At 57.8% G+C, this 21,299-nt stretch overlaps 2 protein-coding genes across 8 annotated transcripts; both read right to left on the bottom strand.

Annotated features, from left to right (window-relative positions):
- Window positions 1-28: 28 nt before the first annotated feature.
- Window positions 29-14,057, bottom strand: PAQR7 (progestin and adipoQ receptor family member 7). Of its 7 annotated transcripts, none has more exons than XM_064172726.1 (4): window positions 14,041-14,057; window positions 2,830-5,395; window positions 2,336-2,471; window positions 29-1,110 (listed from the first exon to the last, which is right to left on the bottom strand). In XM_064172726.1, exon 2 carries the CDS (start codon window positions 5,173-5,175, stop codon window positions 4,135-4,137), a length of 1,041 nt encoding a protein of 346 aa, XP_064028796.1. In that variant the 5' UTR covers window positions 5,176-5,395; window positions 14,041-14,057; the 3' UTR covers window positions 29-1,110; window positions 2,336-2,471; window positions 2,830-4,134. The 7 variants fall into 7 exon arrangements, with proteins under 7 accessions (XP_064028796.1, XP_064028791.1, XP_064028795.1 ...); XM_064172721.1 differs by lacking the exon at window positions 14,041-14,057 and adding an exon at window positions 12,886-12,990; XM_064172725.1 differs by lacking the exon at window positions 14,041-14,057 and adding an exon at window positions 12,890-12,989.
- Window positions 14,058-15,708: 1,651 nt separating this feature from the next.
- STMN1 (stathmin 1) lies at window positions 15,709-20,708 on the bottom strand. Its single transcript, XM_064172668.1, has 5 exons — window positions 20,617-20,708; window positions 19,005-19,075; window positions 18,167-18,339; window positions 16,810-17,001; window positions 15,709-16,258 (listed from the first exon to the last, which is right to left on the bottom strand). The coding sequence occupies exons 2-5, from the start codon at window positions 19,015-19,017 to the stop codon at window positions 16,190-16,192; spliced, it is 447 nt and encodes a 148-aa protein (XP_064028738.1). The 5' UTR covers window positions 19,018-19,075; window positions 20,617-20,708; the 3' UTR covers window positions 15,709-16,189.
- Window positions 20,709-21,299: the final 591 nt, after the last annotated feature.

Genomic DNA, 21,299 nt, shown 5'->3' with positions numbered 1-21,299 from the left:
GGCTGTGCCCGGGACTGAGACCAACTCCTTCAGCACTGCATTTTTATTGAAGCAAAACTTCAGAGAACAAAGAGGTCCTGCCCGGGGTATGGGGCCCTGCACCACCACCAGGGTGCCCTCACCCAGTGCTGGCCACTCTCACCAAGAAACACTTTCCCGAGGGTTTATAAGTTCATCAGCTGAGCCAGCCCATGGGTGAGCCATGCGAGGGCACTCAGTGTTTAATCACCCTGTTCCCTTGGGAATCCTGGGTGAACAGTAAATCATGGCACAGGTCTGCCCAGTCCTCCCCCAGTTTGCTCAAGCTCCTCTTGGCAGCATCACTGGAACGGCCCTTACAGGATGAGCTGGGCAGGGAGCTGCGGGGGGCCCCAGGAGGGGCTGGGACACTCCAGCAGCGGTGGGAGATGACTCTGTTGCCCTCGGAGTCCTGCGTGAACAAGTCCCTGCAGGGGCTGCTCGGTGCTGCCTTGCTGCCCTGTCCCTCCTCGGCGTTGCTGCTGCGCTCCCTCAGGAGCTCTGCTCTGCCTGCTCCCGGAGAGGAGTAAAGCTCAGCAGCACAGCTCCTGCCTCTCCTCACAGCAGGGTTTATGTTCTCCGCCTCAGCCAAATCAATCAAAGAATGAATGCTCCTCAGCTGGTGGTGTTCCTGACTCTGGCTTGCACCGAGCCCGGGCTGCCAGTCGAGCCTGGTGCTCAGCTCCTCCCCTCCTCTGTCGATCCTGCAGCCTGAAGTTCTGCTGCCCCCTCCTGCAGCCAGCTCCGCGGTAAACAAACCTGAGTCGTGCCTGTGAGCCATGACCTGGTTGCCCTCCGAGTCCTGGGCGACGCTGAAGGGGGTTGCTGCAGCCTCTCCCACCGCGCAGGAGGCTTTGCTCACGCTGTGGCACTCTGCTCCTGACACGGGAGCTGCTGAGGCTGCTGCTGTCGGTGCCCGGCGCCGGGGTGGAGCCTGCACCCCCTCAGCCCTGCGGGATGGCTTCTGAGCCTCCTCCACCTGCGGCAAAGGCAGGACCTTCGCGGGGGAGGCAGCTGAAGAAGTACCTTTTACTTCGCAGTCCTCAGCCACGATGGAAGGAGGTGGCCTGGAGTTTTCTTTGTCTTGTTCATCTGAAAGCAGGGAAGTGGTTAAAGGCAGAGCACAAAAGCAGCCCCAAAAGCTCAGCGCTTGTGAGCTGCCTTAATTAGCTCAAATACTGCAGCGCCCTCCCGACTCCTTCACTGCTTCCCTGAGGATGAACCACTGCGTGCAAAGGCCTTCTCCAGCCCTGCACGACACCATTCCTCACTCACCTCATAGAATCAACCAGCTTGGAAGAGACCTCCAAGCTCATCCAGTCCAACCTAGCACCCAGCCCTGTGCACTCAACTAGACCATGGCACTAAGTGCCTTGTCCTGCTGATTCCCTCACAGGATGTTAGGGGTTGGAAGGGATCCAAGGAAATCATCGAGTCCAGCCCCCCTGCCTGAGCAGGACAATGCTATCTAGCACAGATCCCCCCCTCTCTGGGGAGCTTGTTTGAACCAAGCAGCATTCATTATCCCTTCCAGCTCTAACTGTTCTTCCAAGGGCATTTAACTGATAACCACCACCGCTAGGAACAAGCCTGGCACATAAGGCCCCTGGATGGTGCCACTTCTGCAGACAGAGCTGCCCACAGGACACCACGAGCGTGGTGCCCCTACCCTGACCCCTCCTGTGGTGATCCCAACTGCAGCATCCTTCCTGTGGTGCCAGCAGACAACCCAGAGCTGGGTGGTTCGTGCCAGCGCTTGGGCTGAGCCAGGCTGCCCAAGGTCGCAGTGAGAGCTGCAGCTGTAGCTGCCTGCTGCCTGCTGCCACCCCCCTGAGGCTTGCCCAAGTGAAAACTGTCACGCACCAGACCCACTGCCTCAGGGTCCAACCTCTGCCAATGTGTGCAAGAACTGGGCTGAATGCGGAGTGCACCGACTCAGGCAGGCTTCAGCTCGCCCCAGCCTTGGGCTACCCTGCAGCAGCTCCCTCTTCAAAGCACATCCCGCAGTCACTGCACCACCAGTGCAGCACCACAACGCTCCCTGCGCTTCGCTTGTCCTTACTGCTCATCTGCCTTGCACCCAGCCTGATTTCTGCCCCGTTACCAGGAGGAGCCTTCAAAGGCTTCACAGGAAGGGAAACGTCTCCTTGGCTGTATTATGTCCCCTCGCTCCTTTACCCGCAGCCAGCCCCGGCCTGGTACTCCAAACCTGTCACCACTTCACCAGCAAATGCACTCTTCTGCCTGCTGGAGCTGCAAGCCAGAGGCAGATGTTTCCTCTGACAGCCTGGAGCCGCTGCCCAGGGCACTCCCTCACCTGTCTGTGTGCAGAAGAAGGAGGAGATGGTGGTTTGCTTGCTGCGTGCCTGAGGTGCTGCGGGCTGGGTGAAGGGGACTGAGAGGAGCCTCCAATCCAGAACTCGACTGGACACTTTTGGCTTGACCAGCAGAGGCTGCGCAGGGAAAGAAACAAGTGCGGAGTGAACACTGAAAGCCAATTCCATCCTTCCCCCACCTCGGTTAAATGCTTCAGCCCTGCCCGTGACACCACCACCGAGCGGCAGAGGTTGGAGGCGGTCAGCAGCCCCTGTCCAAGCCGCGCCAGTGCCATCATGTCCCTCCGCCAACGCCTCCGCATCCCCCCGACTCACCGCCTCGCTCCGCCAGCCTCCCCTAACTCCTCCGTGCCACCGGACCTGCCCCCCGCGGAGCCAAACCTTGCCGCGGGACACGGGCATGGGCTCACACCGGCTGGCAGCACCGCCGGCGGCGGCAGTCCCCATGCGACCCATGCCCCGGCGCCAGCCGTACCTGCACCGGGCTCCGCTTCAGCTCCGCCGTGTCCAGCCACACATCGCACGCCCCGGCCGCTGGGGCCGCGCTGCCGCCTCGGCGTCTGCGCTTCATCCCCGGCACCGGGCGCGCTCCGGCCTGCCTCCCGCTTCCGCGGGCCCGGAGAAGGACCGGATCCGCTCCCCGCTGCCGCCGGGACCCGGGGAAGGAGCGGGCAGGGCCCGAGGAAGAGGAGGGAAGCGAAGGGCAGGTCCCAACTGCTCCCTCCGGGGCCGCTCCGGGTCCCACCGGGCCCCGCGCGCGCTCCTAGCGGACGGACCAATCAGAGCGGCGGGGCTGGATGAGTGGCAGGCGCAGCCCCGCCCGCCCGGCGCCGCTGTCTCTCTGAGGCCGGGGCGCGGCCGCTCGGGCAGCGGCAGCCGGGGGGGGCTGAGCGCCCCTTACGGCCGGGACCGGCCCCCGAGCCGCAGAAGGGGGTCGGCTGGTGGGAGACGGAGAGAAGGAGCCCAGCGCCTGCGGAGCTGGGTGGGAGGCAGGCGCTGCCGCAGCCCCGGGGGTGCGCGGTGCTCTCCTACCCCCAGCCCTTTGCTGAGCACAGCTCAAGCCCTGAGCCCTCCTCAGCTCCCACACCTTATCTGTACCCGCTGCAGCTGTTTCCTGCCCTGCCTTTGCTCCGCCACTGCACCAGCAGCCCAGGGCCTGCTCCTCCCCGGAGGGTGCAGAGGTCCCAGCTGCTGCCCTGGAGCTCAGCCTCCATCAAATCCACTCCAGCCCTGCCCTGTCTCTTCTCTTGCTGCACTTACTGGCACCCCAAGCCCTGTCACTGCCTGGGCACCTAAGCTCTGTACCACTCCTCAAACCACATAAAAGAGACCTGGAAGGATGTGAAATAAATTTTCCAGCCTTGTCTGTGGCTTACACAAGCTCAGCTCAGTCCCTTTTGGGGGGTTACATTCTGCCAGCACTAGCAGGGGGCCAGATGGCATCTCCTTACCTTTTGCTGGGAGACAGCTGGTAGCTTCCAAGGACCCTCCCCGGGGTACAGGGCTGCAGAACTGACAACGTTTTGTTCCAACTGTTTATTCAGACGTGAGCAGTAAGCCAGAGCATCGCTTTAAGAGCAAGCTGGAACTAATTCTGAGTGCAGAAAAGCACCGAGAGCAGCTCCCCCCTGCCCCCCCGCACCGAGAACACTGCTGGGTACGCTTCGGGAGCAGTTCCCTTCCTCTCCTCAGAGCCTGTGGCCGGAGGGATGCCAGCACTGCCGCAGCTGCCTGCAGACGGACCACGCGGATGAGCTCTCCAGCTTCTCCCTCGGGGACCTTACTCTTCTTTGAAGCTCAGCTTGTTCTTCACCTTCCTGGCCATGTAAGCAGCTGTGAGAACAGAGCAGGTGACAGTGAAGAGGCAGAGGGCAGAGAAGTTGTGTGCCAGATCGCCCTGCAGGGCACCATAGATCTGCCGCCTGGACTCGTAGTCCAGCACCACCGCCTCGATCTGCGCCAGGGTGCACAGCACCAGGCACACGTGGAAGATCTGATGGCTCTGCCCAAAGAAGTGGCACCTGCCAGGGAACCACTTCTCAGGGTAGGGGTATGAGAAGAAAAAGGCACCGATGAGGAAGAAGAGCACCTGGCACTTGTGGTAGAGAAGGGCCGGGTCGGCGTGCCCCGAGGGCGGCGCGGTGTAGATGCGGTGCACCACGGGGCTGATGTCCAGCAGGTAGGCCAGGCCGGAGGGCAGCTCCTGGAAGAGCAGGCTCAGGAGGCGAGCAGACTGGTGGTACTGGTACTTGGCGTAGCAGGAGCCAGCACAGGACAGCCAGGCCAGCAGGACTGCCACCGGCATGTAAAAGCCCTTGACCCTCTCGTGCCAGCTGGGCTCGATGGCATAGTAGTAGTGCCCCAGAGCACTGCCGTACTGGTAAATGGCCACCCCCACGTAGTCCATGAAGAAGAAGCTGTAGTGCCAGAACTCAGACTTGGCCTGCAGAAGGTGAGCCAGGGTGCTGAAGGTCAGGTAGGTGATGGATGCCACGAGGATGATGAGGAGGGGCTGGGCGTGCAGGTCCTGCCCAAACTCCACCCGCCGCGAGAGCTGCTGGAAGCGCAGCAGCAGGATCAGCGCTGCCACCAGATGGGTCCAGACGTTGATGGCTTCGTTGTGCTGCTGGAAGAGCGTGGAGAAGTAGTAACGCCAGGTCTGCTGCACGGGCCGGTAGCCAGAGTGGATGTAAGGCTTCCAGAAGACCTTTGGCACCTCCGAGCTGCTGACGGTGGAGGGCGAGAGAGGAGCCAGCAGCTGAGGGACCTGCCGCACGTTGATGAAGAGGCGGCTGAGCCTCTCGGTGACAGCGGTTGCCATGATGACCTTAAAAAGGTCTTTTCCAACCCAAATGCTTCTGTGAGCCTACGATGAAGCCGAACTCCAGGTCTCCACCGTGCAAAACAACCTTTGGGATGAGGAGAGGAAGTTCGGCTGCAGGGTTGAACCTTCAACACGAAGACACAAACAGTGCCCAGCAGGAGCTCTTTGGATGCTTCGTCTGGTCTGGTTTTCTGTAAATCCGTGGCTGGAGGATGGCCTGGGATGAAAGAATCACCAAAATTAGAAGTGGGAAGGAGGCCGAAGGGAGATTTAAGACCCCATCAAGTGCCCCACGCAGCACACAGGCGACAGACGGTCTGAAGGAGGAGAGCAGAGGTGGAGGACGCCAGCGTGGGGTGGACACAACAATCAGCAGAGCCCTCGGTTCCTGGCTCCCCCCTCCCAGCAGCCTGGGATCTGCTAAACAAACACATCCTCAGCAAATCCCACACTCCAGCAGCAGCTGCTTGGATTCTCCCTTCTGTAGTGTCTGCAGCATCTGTCCTCACAAAGCACAACCAGCCAGGATCCCACCCACAGAGACTACCTGCTCTGCCCTCCCCGGGGGGGCACTTGAGAACCTGAGGGTACCACCAGCAACAGGAGGTGCAGCTTCTGTGTTTGGAGCTCTCTCCTTTGCTCTTCAGCTCCTGTGTTGGGAATCACGTTCGGTGGAGTGCTATGGGAAGATGACTCTTTGTTCACCAATATGGTTAGATGGTCAAATCCCCTTTATTTCCGTGATACAGTGACTTATATGCGTTCTAGCAAGAGGCGTGCTCAGCTTAAGATTGGTTACAGTCAGAGGGTCCAGAGTTACATGTAAGGTGTGCATAGGTTAACTTATCACAACATTCTAAGGGTCAGCCTCCCAGACCACCCACTCCAGCCCCCTTGGTTATCTAGTCTCTGCCCACTGCAGCTGTGTGTGGGGTGCTCAGTTGTTTACATCTCGATTTCCTAGCCTCGCTGGGAACCAAGGACGTTCTCAGCGCCAGTTACCCATGTTTATGACTTTATGTCCTCGACTGGTGAGAAATTCTTCCACAATTCCCTCTTTTTCTTTTTGAGCAACCCACACCTGGCTAACTACCTTAGTTAAGCTCTTCTTAATGCAAGCAAAGACAATACAAGCGCATAGCAAAATTATTATGAAAATGACAAATAGCTGTAAGCCTTCTCCTAATAAGCTGCTTAACCACCCCGGGATTGTCCCAAACAGGTTCTGCCACCAGTCATCAAAAATCGATGTTTCCTTCTTGATCTTATCAATACGGCCTTTCTACCAGGTTATACTCTTGTGAATGGACTCACCATGATCTGATAAATTCAAACAACACATCCCTTCGAAGTCCTGGCAGCCATGTCCTTGGGCTAGCAAAAGAAAATCAACGGTTCCTCGATTTTGCAATAGGGCATGATGAAGGCTATTTTGATCAACCAATAGTTGTCCTAAAACCTTTGTGGTGACGTTGGCTTGTTTTGCTGACCAACACGCGAGTCTCTCTAGCTGTACTAATGCTTTTCCAGCTGCTCCTCCTGGTAGAAATACAGCTAAGGCAACACGAGCAGCTGTGGATAACAATTGAACGTTGTCATTGCAATTAGGACTCAATTTTAGAGATCGCTTAGACCGGTGTCGGGCTAGGTTCCTAAGCTGACTAAGATGAGGGGCAAACATTGTCAATTTACCCAAATAACATGGACCTCCATAAACGTTCTTTGGTATGCCTTGCCAGGCTCTATCACCACAAATAAGGAACACACCAGTGGGAAGTGCCTTAGCGGTTCTGTTGTTCCACAACAGATGACCTCGGCCCCTTCTTGATGCTTTAACACCATAACACCAATTGTTTGCTCCAAAAGCACCTAAGGGTCTAATATGGGCCTTGTCAGTGTTGTTTGAACCGCAGTGTCCACCCTCATTGCTAAGGAAGTTATCATAGGCTGTTTAACACAGGGGTGAATGGTGCAGCTACAAATCAACAGTGCTACAATCAAAAGAATAAACCTGTTAGAGCTTTCATCAGTAGCATTAGTCTGGCAAGCTAACAACCCAAGCTTAGCTAACAATCCCAAAAGCTATTTCTGCAAGCGACAGTAAGCCATTCGTTCAGAAACCCAAAAGTGCAGACGAACATCACAGTCACAGGAGAGTGCAGGTGTGCCACGTCTGCGCTGGCTCTGTGTGGCAGTCGACGCTGCAGACTCGCAGATCACTCAGCTGTCGAGTATTCTTCTCAGACTCCCATAGTTCTGGATTCACTTGATGTTCTCATTACACTCCTTAGCTATGAGCTGTGTCTGACTATTGTGCTTAAGAACTACTAACCTCTAAATACAATACAAAGATATGCCCTAGATGTTACTATCAGTCTATTCTACTTAGGCCTTTTCCCACAGTTCTTCAACTGCTTTCAGAATTTAGGGCAATGTCTTTTTATCTCTTGCAGGGCCCTTGCAAGAGAAAAAGTCACATTGCCATCTTATGCCAATTTGAGTGGGCTTTGGCCTTTACAAAGCTGTTAAACTGAACCTATTCCGTTAAACCACAATCACTGAAAACTCGTAAAAATACCCAAATTCATTAGCCATGGTCCAAACCTTAAAGATCCATACAAATACAATCATCATGTCAGTGCTTCTTTCAAGTCCTTTCACAGTTCTGCCATCTGAGCAAGACTTCTGCTCACTTTAGGAAAAAACAAGTTGGTCATAATCAGGTTGGTCTTCATCAAGGCCTGTGAAGATAAATGGTCAAACACAAGCAGATACAAGAACAAATGCAGACACATCCATTGCCTAGGCTAGCAGATCCACTGGCCTAGTCTGTATGCTGTGATTAGAAAAATCCCGAAAAGGAAAAGATTTCTTCTGCTATCCTACTGTCCTCTAACCCATATTCCCCTTTTCAATAATGCCTAAATGTACCCAAGAAAAACATCCCATAACATCCTTATGTCCTAAGTTCCCAAAACTACAAACCCTTAGTCTTAACTTATCTTACCCTAAATATCTATCAGCTATAGGAACTTCAAGAAAAGCAAAGAAAATCCAAGAAGATAACAATACCATGGTATTCTCAGAAAAGGGAAAAGTCAGAATTGTCACAAGACTCAGTTCATGCAATTAGCAGCTGTTCCAGTAAACTTCTATACTAGTCCTGTCATTATCTGTTATTGGGGGAAGGAGCTGACTGGCATTAGCCTACAAGCTCTATCATTCCCTGCTCCTAGTCCAGAATCTGGTTAGTGACTTGCAATGTGGATCTCAGTGCCTACACCCTCGCTGTGAGAGGCAATGCATCTGAGTTCTAATCTGTCCTGCTTGGTGCCTTCCATGTCTGTATAAGTTTCCACCCATGGTCAGTGGCATTGGCATCTCTGCTATGTCCTAGCAATCTCCCTCTTTTTCTTTTTGCCACTGAGCAGGGGGTGCAAAAGTCATTGCTGCCTAATCTGTAGAAGGAATTAACCAGCAAGGCGATGGTGAATACCCCAGCCAGGAACTATCAGCCATCATCCGGAATGCAAACTGTTATCATCAGGTGACTAAAAAATACACCTGTGCGTGTCCATGCCTGTAACAGGGACAAAAATGGTCCTAAGTCATCCTTGTCATTCTTGCTACCATTTCCATAAACTTTCTGACATCTGTCTGCAGTAGCACAGTATCACAGTACCATCAGGGTTGGAAGAGACCTCATAGGTCATCAAGTCCAACCCTTCACCACGGGGCTCAAGGTCAGACCATGGCACCAAGCGCCACGTCCAACCTTGCCTTGAACAGCTCCAGGGCACCAGGGACGGCGACTTCACCACCTCCCCGGGGAGCCCATTCCAGTATCCAATCAGTCCCTCAGTGAAGAGCTCTCCCCTCGCATCTGGTGTTGTCAAAACAGCTTCGAGGCTTCGCTGCCTCCTAGCAGGGAAAAAAAAATCCGTAAAAGAAACAACGGGCGGGGGGGGAACGGGGCCCCGCGGGCCCTCCACAGGTGGCTAGAGGGGGAGAGGAGGAGGGGGAGGACGCCAGCAGCCGCAGCGCCGCTTTTGTCCTCGGCCTTCCATCTCGCCCAACCCCTAGCTGTTTCAGGTCAGCCACCACTTGCTGTTTTCGTCCTTCTCCCATCCCACTATCGATCCTTAGTACACAACATGAAATCTACTCTGAAAACTCCCAAACTGCCGTCCTCCCTCTCAGGCTCTTCCAGAAAAAAAAAAGGCAGAGGTGAAGCTGTGAGCTATCGAACTGCTAATCTCCCTGTAGCTATACAAACGCAAATTGACTAAACTCCGAAACGACTCAAGGAAACCCACAAACTCTTCCCACCCCACCGACCCCTCAGCATCCCCCTCAGTCCCCCAGCTGTTGAAGACTCGCGGGAGACCCCTCGGCTTTGGGATGCGGTCCGTCGGAGATGGGCGGGCGTGCGGCGGTGAAGGGGGCGGATCTGAAGACTGTTCCGCCGAGCCGCGGGAAAGGGAGGGTCCCGAGCCGTCCGGTGCGGTCGCGTCTGCCGTCGGTCCGTTCTCTCTTTACCGTCCGTTCCTCTGTACCTTCAGTAACGTCTTTTACCGGCTGAAAACTAAAAGTCCGTGTCCCGTATCGCACGCAGTCATCCGCGGGGACGCGCGGGCTACAACGGCAGATTCGACACAGTACACACAGCGGCAGGCAGCCGCCCTCCGCGCGGCAGGGCCGAAAACTTTTCCAAGCTGAGAAGCGATTGTAACTGGCTGCCGGCGGGTCGCTACGGGCAGCCGCCATCATGGGTGTGTCAGTGAGTCGCTATAGGCAGCCGCCATCATGGGTGTGGTCTGCATACCTCGCGGCAAAGTTGTGTGCTCAGAGCGGCTCGCAGGCTCTGCTTCAGTCACAGATGGTACTATAAAGGCAAATCGCCGGCAACCTTGTTGCGAACCGCGTATTGCTCCTGCGGTCAACGTGGCTACAATCGGGTTACCGAACACGGCTCCAGTAGGGAAGGAGGGTGGAGGCGGGGCGGGCGGGGTGGGCGACACGGGCGCCCGCCGGGATCGTACGGCATGCTCATGTTCAACTCTGCCACAGAGCTGGCAACCTTCCCAGCCACGCCTTTAACGGAAGCAGCTCTGCCGAGACCGAAAAACCGAACCACGGAGCCTTCTCTCTTCGGGACACTCGCGGAGGAGAAACCTGGCGCCGCGCACGCGTCAGAGCTGTTCGTAGCGGCCGGCAGGCGAAGTAACAGGACCACCGCCGCCGTGTTTCTCTCGGCTTCCATCTTTAGTAACGCGCGGAGCACCTCCCGCCGGGCGGGACTTAGCTGGCGGGGCGACTCAGAATCTGTGCCGTTGCTAAGAACCGCGTCCCACAGCGCGTCTCCGATCTCCCGCTGCACTTTCGATCTTAAAATCATGGGAGGCTCTTTACTCGCATGACCCTGCGCATACGCCCGGGCCAGCAGCTCTCAGAGCTCAGTGTCCGGCGAACTTCTCTCATGAGATAAATACGCCAGCAGACGCAGTGCCCCAGCAAATCCACTGTGGGCCTTACCTGCCTTACACACGGGCTGTTCACTCCGGAAATGAACGTCCAGACTACTGCCACCTCGGGGCAGCGCTACCCGGCCCAGCAGCACCGAATGACGCTGACTCTCTCCGATACGGAGAACGTCCCACAAGTTGATCGGACCCCTCTGTCTTCGGGCCAACCCTCCGGCCCCCAACGCAGTCTCACCTGCGGCCGGCTTGTGTCCTGACTCCTCTGTTCGAGCGCCAGATGTTGGGAATCACGTTCGGTGGAGCGCTATGGGAAGATGACTCTTTGTTCACCAATATGGTTAGATGGTCAAATCCCCTTTATTTCCGTGATACAGTGACTTATATGCGTTCTAGCAAGAGGCGTGCTCAGCTTAAGATTGGTTACAGTCAGAGGGTCCAGAGTTACATGTAAGGTGTGCATAGGTTAACTTATCACAACATTCTAAGGGTCAGCCTCCCAGACCACCCACTCCAGCCCCCTTGGTTATCTAGTCTCTGCCCACTGCAGCTGTGTGTGGGGTGCTCAGTTGTTTACATCTCGATTTCCTAGCCTCGCTGGGAACCAAGGACGTTCTCAGCGCCAGTTACCCATGTTTATGACTTTATGTCCTCGACTGGTGAGAAATTCTTCCACACTCCTGATTTTCCATGTGGCCTTGCACACAAACAACACAGCTTGAGCGAGTTCCTCCTGTTGCATCACTGAGGTCCAGCAGCACAACCTTCCTGAGCAAACATTTCCATATTGACATTTTTGAGGCTACTGTCCTCACGGAGATGGAGACAGCCCCGCGGGCTTGGGCTGCCTTAAAACCACGCTGAGCACAAGACGCTGGAGATCAGCCCCCCCAGCCCCCTCCTTCCCCACGGCCTGCTCCTACTCAGGCAAGTTCTGCAGAAAGCAGCCCAGCTCCCATCCAGCTCCGGTGCTGATTTATGCCTCAGCCCCTGGCAAGTGCAGACATTTCAGGCACAGCTCAGGCAGGAAAAGCTCTTCAAAGTTTGGGAACAGCAGGAGGAGGGGATGGGTCGGTTTGGCTCAAGGCTCTCTGTAGTTTCTCCATCAAAATGGAGCAGGCAGGGCTGTAGCTCAGAGACACAGATCAAAACAGCCTGCTTGCTGCTCAGCTTCCCCTTTTCCCCTGCCTCTTCTGGTTCAAGAGGCCCCATCTCAACCCCCTCAATGAGGATTCGGGCAGCACCTCGCACGGGCAGCCCTGACCCTTTGCCTGGCCTCTCCTAAGCCCTCTCTCAGCACCGCACCAGGCGCAGGCTGCGGTGAAAAAGTAACTCCACAAACCTCTTCTGGACTCAGAGCTCCTGCGCCGGGCCCGAACGGCCTCCAGCCCTGCCGGGCAGCCAAAGCAGAACTGCCCAAGCTGAGCTCTTTTGATAAGAATCCGCTGAGCGGTTGGGAAGAAGGCACTGCCCTTCGGCTGCCCGCAGAGCCTACCTGTGCCAGGGCTGCCGCTGCCCTCGGGGATGCCTGGGAGGGGACTCAGCTCTGTCTCTGACCCTGTCACAGCTGCCAGAAGACAAAAAATCCCCCGGGAAAAGCACCCCTTGGGGTTCTGCTCGAGGAGAGGCAGTGGGAATGCCCAGGCTGGGCGCAGCCCACGCGCGGCAGGAAAGGGAGTGGTGTTCTCTTCAGGTTCTCCACAACTCGCTGGAGCAGGAGTTAATGAGCAAAGCTCATCCCAGCTCCGAAGCCTGGGGCAAGGCAGGGCTGGAGGAGCACTTCCTGCACTCGAGCAACCATTAACCTGCCTCTGCCTGAGGAGCAGCCTGGGCCATGGCAGCACTGCTGCCCGGGACCTGCTCGTGTCCTCTGCCAGGCTGTGCCCACCCATCCTGCTGGACGCCTCCCTGTTGACCCAGCCCTAACATCCCCTTTGCTCCCGTGCCCACCTCTGCATTCCGGCCTGCCACAGCACAGCTCCGCTGCGATGGCTCTCTCAGCACAGACCCCTCAGCTCCCCCGGTTCCCCCCTGCCCGGGCAGCCTCTCCCCTCTGCCCCTGCCAAGCCCTGCTGGAGCATCGCCTCTGGGGTGTTCGTTCCCCGGGACGCTGGAGGTGAGGGTCCACGGGACCCTGTCCCCGCTGATGTCTCGCCAGGCCCCGCTGCATCCCCGTCAGAACCCCCAGACCCCTGTCCCGGGACACACCACACACCCCCCCCGGCACCTGCCGAGCCGCCGCAGGACGCTGAGCGCCGCCGAGCCGTGCCGTGCCGTGCCGTGCCGTGCCGTGCCGTGCCGTGCCGTGCCGTGCCGGACCGGGCCGTGCCGTGCAGTGCCGTGCAGTGCCGTGCCGAGCCTCCGCCCCCTCCCCGGGCCCGGACCCGCCCTCGCTCCAGCACCGGCGCCTGCCGCGGACTCTCCTTCCTGGCTTCTCCCCAGCGCCGCCGCCGCAGGTCCCGGTGCCCGGTGCCCGGCTCCCACCCAGCTCCCGGGGGCTGCTTTCCCGTGGATCCGTCCCGGGGCCGCTCGCCGCAGCAGGCTTCGTCGGTTGTGGAGCGCAGCTGGGCTGGGCGCTGGCTCCAGCTGCGCAGCTTCTGTCTGCTTTGTCCTTTATGTGGTTATTTATCTGACAGCAGCCTGGTCCTGGTCCTGCTGCCCCCCGCCGCTGGCTCGCCTGTCCTCTTCTCCATGCTAGCTCCCCCAGCCCCTTGCTCCGTTCTTGATCATCGTTATCCTGTTTGCATCGCTGGCCTCATCCCCACCCCTCAAAGCTTCCATTTCCTCCCAGCCGCTCTCGGGGAACCAGCCCAAAGCTCCAGCGCAAGCCTCAAGCATTGAGCTGCAGATGAGCAGAACGCAGCGAAAAGCAGACCGAGGAGGAGAGCAGAAGGCCCCAGGCTGAGCTCTGACAGCTCTGGCAAGTCCTAGAGCTCACATTTTCCACCTCTCTGGGGCTCTTCACACCATCCGGGGGTTGCCAGAGCTGCCATCCTCCTCCCCCGTGCTTTGAAAAGATGGGAGAAACCCCCACAGTATCTGGGACATTTGGCGTGCTCTGGGCAGCTGAAGGGGTAGTGAAGAGCTGATTGCTTTTAACTGCTAATTAGGCTCGGTCTTGGATGTGGGAACTGCGCCAGCGATCACTTAAACCTCCATTATGTGCGGCAGAGACACTCAGCGCCGCCAGAAGCTTCTTCTGTGCTGGGTTCAAGCCTTTGTCTCAAAGCTCAGCTCTGACTCCCCATCCCTCACCTCCCCGGGGGCGTCCTGCCCCCACGTCCCTGTCCTCTCAGCTCACACAATGTGCTATGGACCACCTCGGACCTGCCCTCTGCCACGCAGTACAGACAGGAGTGGTTGCTCTCCAGCAGGCTCTTACCTCAAATTAGGAAGGATCCAAACACTTCTGGAAGTCCTTCAGGGGAGGGATCCGATCCCAGCGCAGCGAGCCTGCCTTCATCCCCAGCTTCTTCCTCCTGCAGTCAGCTTCTGGTCACAGTCAGAGGTGGCTGAGTGTGACACAGGACAGCTCCACACCCCAGGCTCCTCTTCAGCAAGCCTCAGCTACAGCTCAGGTGCTGCAGGGCTCAAGGAGTGCCTCCAAAAGAAACCCAAATCCTACTCCCTTGCAGCCTCCCCCCAGACCAGGGCAGGCTGGCACCTGGGCACTGCAGATGCTCCATGGATGGAGTCAGCTGGAGAACCAACCTGCTGGTGGAGCCTCAAGATCAGACACCACAAGGGGCAGAAGCTGAGCATGCCCCACACCAAGGGGGGGCAGAGGGCCTGAGTGTGCCCCACACCAAAGGGGGGCAGAGGGCCTGAGCGTGCCCCACTGCACTCAGCACCAGCAAGCCTTTGACAGCAGCTGCAGCTGTGAGACCCAAGAGCTTCCCTGCCCTGAGGGAACATCTTGCAGCAGAGCCTCAGTCCGTGGCGGTGGCAGCAGTGGCAGTGGTGGCAGCTCACACTCCAGCAGCTGCTGTGGCTTAACTGCAGAGCAGTCCCAGTGCCTGTGGATGTCCTCAGAGGGGCTGGGGCTGTTGGGTTTTATGGCACCTGTAGGGCACAGCAGCTCCACAGCCAAACCACCTCAAGAGTTCAGTCAGGTTCATTTCTCACCTCCCAGTAAAACAAAGATAAACCTCCGGGTGTAGGCAGGAGTTAACCTCCAGCACATCTGGGCAGACACCAAAACAACACCCAGCACTTGCAGCCAGGCCAGGCTCATTGTCCCAGCACAGAGCAGGTTCTGCTCTGGCACTGCAGGCCCTGGTACACAAACCACCATTCAACAGCACAAAATCATCTCCCAGAAACCCTTCCCAAAAGGGGAAAAAAAGGCTCAGATCCGTCATGGGGTAACAAGGCCTCATTTGTTGATGTCAGCAGCCCAAGGGAGGTGGTTCTGAACTGCTTTGAACCCAGACACAGCAGCTGACAAGTGCTGAGGTGTCAAAACAAAGCTCTGATTGTGGCGTTCAGACAATGTGGGTGCTTGGGGAGGGGGAAGGTAGCCCAGGAGCCTGCCTGGGACTGTTGCAATGCTGCAGAGCTGTCCCCACCCAGCTTTTGGGACAGGACACCCATCACAACCCTCAGCCAAGGGAGAGAGAGAAGGCTCTGAGGAGACCTTACTGTGGCCCTTCAGTATGTAAAGAGGGCTACAAGAAACTGGGGACGGACTTCAAAAGGCAATGACAGGACTAGGAGGGAGTGGATCCAAACTAGAGGAGGGGAGATTAGGAAGAAGTTCTTCACCATAAGGGAAGAGACCTCCACGGTCTCAAGATCTTTGCTGTGAGGGTGGTGAGAGCCTGGCACAGGCTGCCCAGGGAGGTGGTGGAAGTCTCATCCCTGAAGCTGTTTAAGGCCAGTCTGGCTGTGGCTCTGGGCAGCCTGCTCTAGTGTGAGGTGTCCCTGCCCACGGCAGGGGGTTGGAACTGGATGATCCTTGTGGTCCCTCCCACCCCTGGCAGTCCTACCACTTCCCTCTGTGTTCTCCCACCCTTCTCTTTCTTCCTTCCCCCCAAATTAACTCTGGTGGTAACAGCACTGTGCAGCTTTATTTAGTCATTCATTACAGCAGGAGTTTTTAGCAGGCTGGGACAGAGCCAGAGTTTTGTTTCTGTCGCTGAAGTGTAACAGATACTGAGCATGGAAGTGTACTACAGATTCCTTTCACAAACGTCTTACAGAGCTGATACAGTACCAAGCCACCCCCCAGCGCGAGCAGACGTGGCTGGGAGCAGGGAAGGATGCAACGAGAAGAGCTACACTGGAAAGACAACACTTTAGAAAAGTGGAACAGGGAAAGTCTCTCCTCTACCCCCAACAGAAAAAAAACCAACCAAAAGAAAGCTAAGTGTACAGCTTGGAGCTAATTTTACAGTTCTACGTCAGGTTCTAGAAACTTCAACTGAAAACCCAAACCAACCAAACCCAACTGAAGCCCGAAGATAGAAGCACTGGCCAGACAGTCTTTGGATGTCCAGAGCAGGGGGAGAGAGTCAGTTTCCAGGATGAAGTCAGTCGGTTTCAGCCTCACCAGGGTCTTTGCCTTCTTTGTTCTTTCGAACCTCTTCGATATGCTTGTCCTGAAAGACAGCAGCAGGAAGCAATCAGCTGCCCCCCCGCAGGCAGGCACTGCCCTGGCTTCTGTCCCACCCACCCCCAGCTCGGGGCAGGATCCCAAGAGTCTGGGTTACTGCAGGGGGCTGCAGGGTGAAGCTCTGGCAGAGAATGCAAGACCCTACCCCAGCTCCACCTATCTCCTCCACTCCAAGAGGGGGATTTCTGCCAAGTCTTTTGCAGGTTCAGTCATCTTCCCAGAGCAGACCAACACAGAACCCTCCTGAGGATGCCCCTCTCAAAGCACCCTCCTCACTTGGCCCTCTATCATAGAAAGGTTTAGGCTGGCAAAGCTCTTTAAGCTCCTCCAGTCCAACCACGCTCACACTCTACCAAGCCTGGCAGCCAAACCATGTCCCTCAGCACCACAGCTACACAGCTTTCAACCCCTGCAGGGACGAAGATCCAAGCACTGCCCTGGGCAGCCTGTTCCATGGCTTCCCTGGCTTTGTTCAGCCACTTGCACAGCGAGGAGCACGGCTGAGCTCTCCCAGAGGGGACTGGGCTCAGCACCTACCTTCTCCCGCAAGCGCTCCAGCTTGGCAGCCATTTGTGCCTCACGGTTCTCTTTGTTAGCTTCCATTTTGTGAGTCAGCTTCTCCTCAGCCATCTTGCTGAAGTTGTTGTTCTCCTCAATGGCTTTCTGGAGCACCTCCTTTTCGTGCTCTCTCTTCTCAGCTAACTGCTTCAAGACTTCTGCTTCATGAGACTAACGAAAGAGAGGATGCAGGCTCTGAACAGGGAGCAGGTGAAGTGCAGAGACAGCCACAGCCCAGCGGCTCTCAGCTCCCAGGGGGGATTCTGCTGTCACTTTATGTTTCAGGACAGAGCTCTCTGGTGCTTCCCCCACCCACACCACCTTTATTTCACCATCATGAGCTACCAAGGGAGGTTTGAGACCCATCTGGATGCACTCCTCTGTGACCTGTGCTAGATTCTATAGTCCTGCTCTGGCACAGGGGCTGGACTCAAAGACCTCCAGAGGTCGCTTCCAACCTGGGGTGAGTTGCAGGTCATGTCAGATGGGAGTGCTCTGGAAGGAGCAGCATGGAATTTTTGCTGCCAGCACTGACAGCTCCTGCCCAGGATGCTCTCAGTCCTCACACCACTGAATGGCTCAGTCTGGGGAAGACTGAGAGGGGATTGAATCAATGTCTGTAACTATCTGAGGGCTGGGGGTCAGGCTCTGCTCACTGCTCCCTGGCACAGGACAAGCAGCAATGGATGGAAGCTGCAGTACAGGAGGTTCCAGCTCAGCACAAAAGGGAACTTCTTGCCTGGAAGGGTCCCAGAGCCTGGCACAGGCTGCCCAGAGAGGTTGTGGAGTCTCCTCCTCTGGAGCCTTTGCAGGCCTGTCTGGATGTGTTCCTGTGTGCCCTGAGCTAGACTGGATGGTCCTGCTGTGACAGGGGGGGTGGACTGGATGAGCTCTTTGGGTCCCTTCCAACCCCTGACATCCTGTGATTGGCTGTGACTGAGGTCAGAGGAGACTGCACTGCACTTAGGCTCTGCATGGCCAAGTGGCTCCAAGCCACACCTCACAGCAGACCTCCCAGCAGGTCCGACACTGTGTGTGGAAACCTGCTCACTACACATCCACATTCTCTGTGGCAGAATTGCTCTCTTATGATGCTAAGGCAAAAAAACCTCCCAAGCTGCATCCTGAAAGCTGAACATTTTCCCCTAGTTTTTCAAGTGACCACTCCAGATCACTCAGAACAAGGCTGTGCCCTTGCACAGTGTAACAAAGGCTCCTAAGAGCCCCGAAGATCCCAGCCAGGTCCCATTTACCATGGCACAAAGTGGTCATCATCCATCCCCAGCAGTGCAACCTGCACAGCTCAGCTGAGCTCACTTCAGCCCTTCCAAATTACCTTGCGCCTCTCTTCTGCTGCTTCCAGCTTCTTCTGAATCTCCTCCAGGGACACATCCTTCTTCTTTGGAGGGGAGAGAGGGAACTCTGGGGCTGCTTCTTTGGAGCGGGGGCCGAGGATCAGCTCGAATGCCTGCCCAGAAGCTCGCTTCTCCAGTTCCTTCACTTGGATATCTGGGGAGGGACGCAGGGAAAACAGCATCAGAGACTGAAGGTAGGAACCAGCTCAGGCAACTCCAACAGGATCCTCTGAAGATTCAACAGCACAAAGCTCACTGGAAGAGACAGGATCTGAGCCAACACTTTCACCCTGAGCAGCAGCACCACCATTCAGAAGCATGGCAGGCAGCTCTGCCTGGAATTCTTCTTGGCTACGTTATCCAAAGCCTGATGTTTAATCTGAGCCCAGGGTTGGGAACATAAAATGTATCAGCACTTCAAATGCAAAATAAAATAAAAATCACTCCTTCTCCAACAAGAAGGCTGAGAAAGTTCCCAGTGCTCACCACCACCTGATGGTTTTGAGCCATCCACCAGCACACCAAACCTTGCCCAGTGTCAGCTGGAGCAGCACACTAGCTCTGAGCACCAAGACATGGAGATGACAGCTCTGGTAGCAGAGCAGATGGCTCACAGAGGAGCTGGGGCCCATCTGCTAGCAGCCTGGGAGGGCTTTGGGTCTGTTTTTTACAAGCATCCCATTTTAACTGCTTCTCTAAAGCAGCCTGGAGGTGGGAGAAGAGCACAGCAGCCACAGCTGCATTTAGTGCATTAGAGTTGTACCTTGTTTCTGAGGAAACTGAGAGGAAGAGAGATACTCAGCACATAATGCCACATACCAGAAGTAGCCATGATCAAGAAAATATGAATCCAGAAGCCAAGCCTGGGAGAACTTCAATCAGATGGATTCCTGGAGAACAAAGAGAAATGCCTTTGAGCACCAGGGAGGTGAATTTCATTTCTGCAGATAAGCTGCTAAGCATCACTAGAGCTGCTGAACAAAAGCCAGCCAGGAACTCCAGGCAGTTGGTGGGGTTAGGCTGACAGACATTGCTAGGCACACCAGAGAGGTTCTGTCACTGGTGCTGCAGGATCGGCATGATCGTAGAGTCGGGCATTTGCAGCCCGTTTTGCTCCACTGCAAAAGGATAGGCAGACAAAGCTTCCCATTTCCCCAGCACTTCTGCAGCACACTGTGCTAGGGATATTCCACCTATGTGGCTCTCTGAATTAAAATAGAGCACGCCACAGGACGGCACATTCAGGACTTGTGCTGCCACCGAAGAATCTTAACACACACACATCGAGCTCCTCTAAAATCCGGTTTTATTTGTACAGCTGAAACCAGATGTTGCACATCGCCACCGACAGGGAGCACGCACGCTGCCCCACAGCACTCGTTAAAAGAGGACGTAATAAGAAGGGCACAAAACGCCTCAGAGAAAAGCAGAGGAGACTTTTTCCTTCCCTAGGCTTCAAAGGCAGCGTAAGGCAGCGGCTGGGTGGCTGCGCGGACCCGACCGGGTGGCGCTAGGACCACGCAGCCCCCCGAGCCCCCCGCGGTTCCGCCCCTCTCGCTAACAGCCAATAGGAGCCGAGGCCGTCGCGCGGCAGGACGGAGGCCCCGCCCCGCCCTCGCACGCGCCTTCCTCTCCGCACCGAATTCAAACGGCCGGGGAGAGCGCGCGCGCGTCCGCCTGCCCGCGCGCGCGGGGGGCTCGGGGGAGGGCGGGGCCAACCGTAACATCCGGGCACCTGCCGCCCCCCGCCGCAGGTGCGGGCCCCCGCCCCGCCCGCAAGGGAGGGAGAAGGGGTTTGGGGTGGCGGGGCGGGGGGGGGTAGAAACGAGACGACGACGAGCACCCCCCGCCTCACCCCACCGCCGCTAAACGGGGCTCAGACGCGGGTCTCCGGGTTCGATGGCGCCGGGGCGCAGCCGCCCGGGCGCCGCCCCTTCCCCACTAACAATGGCGGGGTCCTGTCAGGCAGAGGAGGGGGCGCCGCTGCTGCCACTGCCAATAGGGCGTCGCCCCTCGCAGAGCGCAGCCGGCTCCGGGACAAAGGACAGCCCCCTCCCCATCGACATTCGGACAGCCAGGGACGCGCCCCCCCCGCCCATTGTCTCCCGTCCCTTTGTCACCGCGACGCCCGGGAAGCGGGAGGCGGAAGGGGACGCAACCGTCTCAAGGAAAAGGGACAAAAGGAGCAGGCGTGGGACCCCTCTCCTCAGATCCCCGCAGGCGCCTGTGGATCCCTGGCGGGGCAAGGCTCACGCTGACACCCATCCCCAGCTCCCCTCCGCTGCAGCGCCGCCGCCCACCTCGCCGAGCGCCGGACCCCCACGGGACCACCGCCCTCCCCTGCTCATCCTCAAGCCCCGGAGGGGCCGCGGACAGCCCACGCCGAGCGCGGCCGGCAGCCCCGGGCGGCCCGCAGCCGCCGCGCACCCACCTCGCCGCTCCGCCGCCGCAGCCACACTCCGCTCCCGCCCGCTCCGCCGCGCACAAAAGCGCCAAACAAAGGCACGTGACCCGCCCCGCCCCGCCCCCATTGGCCCAGCGCGGCGGCACGTGCCGCCGGCCGCGGGGGGGCGGGGGGCTGAGGGGGGGGCGCGCGCCCCCTCCCACCCTCGCTCCCGCCGCCCCGGTGCACGCCGGGAAGCGTAGTCCGCCAGCGGCGGGCGGGGGCGGCGCGGGGAGGCCACCCCCGAGACCTCGCCGGGACCGGGCGCAGGCTGCGGGACCTCGCCGCGACGCCTCCCGCTCCCGCTGGCCGCCCCGGGGTCCTGCGCCCCTCTGCGTCCCCGTCTGCGTCCCCGTCTCCGCCCGTGCCCGGAGGGCTGAGGGACTCCCTTTGTCTCCTGCCCCTGTGCTGGGGAGGAGCGGGGTCCCGGCGGCCAGGGGCGTCGGTCCTCTCGGGGCTGTTTGCTGGGAGAGGAGGCGCGGTTCGGATGGTCACCTGGGAGCTGGACGTGGTCCGTGGTCAGCTCAGGGCCATGGCCACCTACCTCGGGGCCACCCAGCGACCTCATGGCTGTGGCCGCTTGCCTCAAGACCACGACCAGCTCGGGACTGCTCAGCTGCGTCAGGACCATGGACACCTCACAGCCTTGGGCCACCTCAAGGTCATTGCCA

The sequence above is a fragment of the Pogoniulus pusillus genome, chromosome 37, assembly GCF_015220805.1.
Source record: "Pogoniulus pusillus isolate bPogPus1 chromosome 37, bPogPus1.pri, whole genome shotgun sequence".
Lineage (NCBI taxonomy): Eukaryota > Metazoa > Chordata > Aves > Piciformes > Lybiidae > Pogoniulus > Pogoniulus pusillus.
Note: the sequence above shows the minus strand (reverse complement) of the source record. Positions and strands in the feature narration are given on the sequence as shown.

What these genes read in the sequence shown, in the direction of transcription:
- PAQR7 (XM_064172718.1), bottom strand. Translation starts at nt 2,925, where the DNA reads ATGAAGCGCAGACGCCGAGGCGGCAGCGCGGCCCCAGCGGCCGGGGCG. An exon ending in TGAAGCGGAGCCCGGTGCAG is followed by an intron (nt 2,472 to 2,829) that starts GTACGGCTGGCG and finishes TTCCCTGCGCAG; the next exon opens with CCTCTGCTGGTCAAGCCAAA. An exon ending in CTTCTTCTGCACACAGACAG is followed by an intron (nt 1,111 to 2,335) that starts GTGAGGGAGTGC and finishes CCCTGCTTTCAG; the next exon opens with ATGAACAAGACAAAGAAAAC.
- STMN1 (XM_064172668.1), bottom strand. An exon ending in CAGCAGAAGAGAGGCGCAAG is followed by an intron (nt 17,002 to 18,166) that starts GTAATTTGGAAG and finishes CTCTTTCGTTAG; the next exon opens with TCTCATGAAGCAGAAGTCTT. An exon ending in TGGAGCGCTTGCGGGAGAAG is followed by an intron (nt 16,259 to 16,809) that starts GTAGGTGCTGAG and finishes GCTGTCTTTCAG; the next exon opens with GACAAGCATATCGAAGAGGT.